Source organism: Pristiophorus japonicus, chromosome 8 (assembly GCF_044704955.1).
Source record: "Pristiophorus japonicus isolate sPriJap1 chromosome 8, sPriJap1.hap1, whole genome shotgun sequence".
NCBI lineage: Eukaryota > Metazoa > Chordata > Chondrichthyes > Pristiophoridae > Pristiophorus > Pristiophorus japonicus.
The window spans coordinates 177527789-177530574 of NC_091984.1; the positions used below are offsets into that span (position 1 = coordinate 177527789).

The 2786-nt window shown below is 41.5% G+C and overlaps 1 protein-coding gene across 1 annotated transcript; it reads right to left on the minus strand.

Moving 5' to 3' along the window:
* Nucleotides 1–298: 298 nt before the first annotated feature.
* LOC139268231 (transcription factor HES-5-like) lies at nt 299–1948 on the minus strand. The gene is made up of 3 exons (XM_070886277.1): nt 1821–1948; nt 1526–1706; nt 299–1416 (listed from the first exon to the last, which is right to left on the minus strand). The coding sequence occupies exons 1-3, from the start codon at nt 1893–1895 to the stop codon at nt 1163–1165; spliced, it is 510 nt and encodes a 169-aa protein (XP_070742378.1). The 5' UTR covers nt 1896–1948; the 3' UTR covers nt 299–1162.
* Nucleotides 1949–2786: the final 838 nt, after the last annotated feature.

A 2786-nucleotide genomic window follows, 5' to 3' on the forward strand; every position in this document is an offset into this window, starting at 1 on the left:
CAGAAACCAAGTCAGGCAGCGGAAGGAGCATGCGGCAAACCAGTCCCACCCATCCCTTTCCTTCAACCACTGTCTGCCCCACCTGTGACAGAGACTGTAATTCCCGTATTGGACTGTTCAGTCACCTAAGAACTCACTTTTAGAGCGGAAGCAAGTCTTCCTCGATTTCGAGGGACTGCCTATGATGTGATGAGTCTTTTAGTGGCATGATATACATTTATCAGCTACAGAATTAAGTGATGTAAATGTAAGTGGCTTTTTCACACACACAATCATTGATAAGTCGACACAAGAGATGGAACTGTCAACACAATCATTTATTCGGAAATAGCATCGTTACAATGAAATACCCATTTGAACATGGAATTGTGAATGCAAGTTGTTTACGAATTCAATATTGGTACAGGTAGAACAGATTTTCAAACAGAACCACGAATAAAAAGTACATTTAGATCAGCATTGTTACAATGCAGCATACAGTTAAATGTAGAACTGAGAACAAGGCCTGATTCAGGTTCCGCATTGCTACAATGCAGGGAGATTTACACAGCAGCCAGGCAAGAATAATTTGCAACAAAGTCGCGGAGATGATGGAAATAATGTTCAGGACTATAATGTGCGGGGAATACAATGAAATGGAGCATAGCAGAATTCCCGCCGGGCCGGCAATAATTACAAGGAAAAATCGATTCGATTTGACTCTAAATTTCGAAAACTCACTATATGCAAGTCACCGATGACACTCGTGTACATACTGATATATAAACATACATACATACAACGCACACCCTTTAAAAAGATGCAAACACTCCTCAATAAGAAGACTACCCACAACAACACACCACTGACATTCCTTTATGAAAGAATAACTCGTGTAGCACCGTCGACATATAATAGGCAACACAGGCACCGAATCAGCTGCCAGTTTAGGTATGATTTTAGTCACCTACAAATATTGCAGAATACGCCATACACCGGACGTCATCATTTAAAATTAAATAATTCATATATTAAAAGAATGTCCATCTCCTTCAACGAAGAGTTGTTAATGACATTTCTTCCATTGTGGAATACTGTTTCACACCAGAGCACACCCCTAGCGCTTAATGCGGTGTAACTTGCTCTTCCTTGCGTCTAGCAAAGGTCCACGCGTGTTTCAGCACTACCAGGGTCTCCAGAGTGCCGTGGTGCTGGGTTTAACTTCCTGCTTGGTGCCTGGTTGACAGAGAGGAGGGTGCACAGGAGGAACAGAGTAAGACAGGCTCTTGGGAGGGTCCTGAGCTCTGTGCAAATGGCTCACGAGTTTATGCTGAACGTCGGTCTTGCTTTCCGGGGCGAACGTAAAATGCTGAATTTCCTGCAGACAGCGTGAATATCCTTCCTTAAAATTCTGAGTGAGGGTCTTGCTGTAGGTCACTGCAGATGGGAGCAAACAGGGTGATTTAGATGGATGTTATCCAAGAATAATAGTAACTGGCAAAAGAGCGCTGTTTATCAGCAGTCAGAAAAATAGAAAGGCAACTACCTGTGAACATGCGCTGACTGTGAAGTTTCAGGTAATTCACGGTCATCTCCAGGATGTCAGCTTTCTCCATTTTCATATTTGGTTCTTGATTCTGAAACTCTTCCCCCAGTAAAGCCTTTAGTTGACCAATGCTGCTGTTTATGCGATCTCGGCGCTTTTTTTCAATAATTGGTTTCATCAACTGAAAAAAAAACACAGAAAGAAATACATTAATAACACATTCTAATACACAGGGCGCAGAAAGTCACTAATTCAGAAACTCGAGGCAATTCTTTTTTTTTAAATAAAGGCTTACTTTATATTTTTCCTTTCGTGTGACTTTTTGCTCGGAATAGTCCCTTGGGATAACGCCAGAGGTTTTAGGAGCCATTCTTTCGGACTATGCTGCGAGGAACGCTGCAGGTAGCAGTGCGACTCGGTTCGGCTGGAGCGATTGTGCTGAGGGAAGCGGGACCCGCTCCTCTATTTATACCTCCTCTTGTCCATGAGAGAGCGTGTGCCTGTTTTTCTTGGTGTTTCCCACACTCGGCAGCCAATCAATACCGCCAGAGCTACAACAGCAGAAGCTTTTCTTTCTAAATGCTGAATTAAGGGCCGTTTTCAACCTTTTGTCTATGACCGTCTCTGAGGACCATCTGGACTGCACGTATGACACAGTAAGTCAGAGGAAATTACTCTCATCTGAGGTTATAGGACCCTGGGAAAGATTCACCCGTCATTGTTACACAGGGAATTCTATGACAGAAAGTATGCCTGTTCCTACACCGCTGGTTCATTTTAAAATAATCTCCCCCCTTTTGCTTTGAAGAATAAGACCTGTGTGATCACAGATGTTATCGCGGAGGAGTGTCTCCTTCGGTCATACTGACTCATACTGTTAAATGCTCATTTCGAAAAATCGATCTATGTAAGATTATATACTTTCGCAAGAAGTGATCCTGCAGCTAAAGATTATTTACCATGGGTATTTTTTGCTTCAAATATAAACATATTTCCAATATTTACAGTTTCCCCCTTTTTATTACCACTGTCAATGGAAATCCTGCACCATGATAAACTACAATGCTCAGAAATACAGTCAATGTTTCGCACCTTTTTGATAAAGGTTACTGATCAGGTCCATCATACATTGTTATTAATAAAAGTCTAACTGCATTTGTCTTACTCAATTTAATATTCTCAAAGTTAATATTATTGGGCAGCTTCAATAGCCTCCAAATATTTCAGAAAAAATGTATGTCGCGCAGTCGTTTTACTGAAT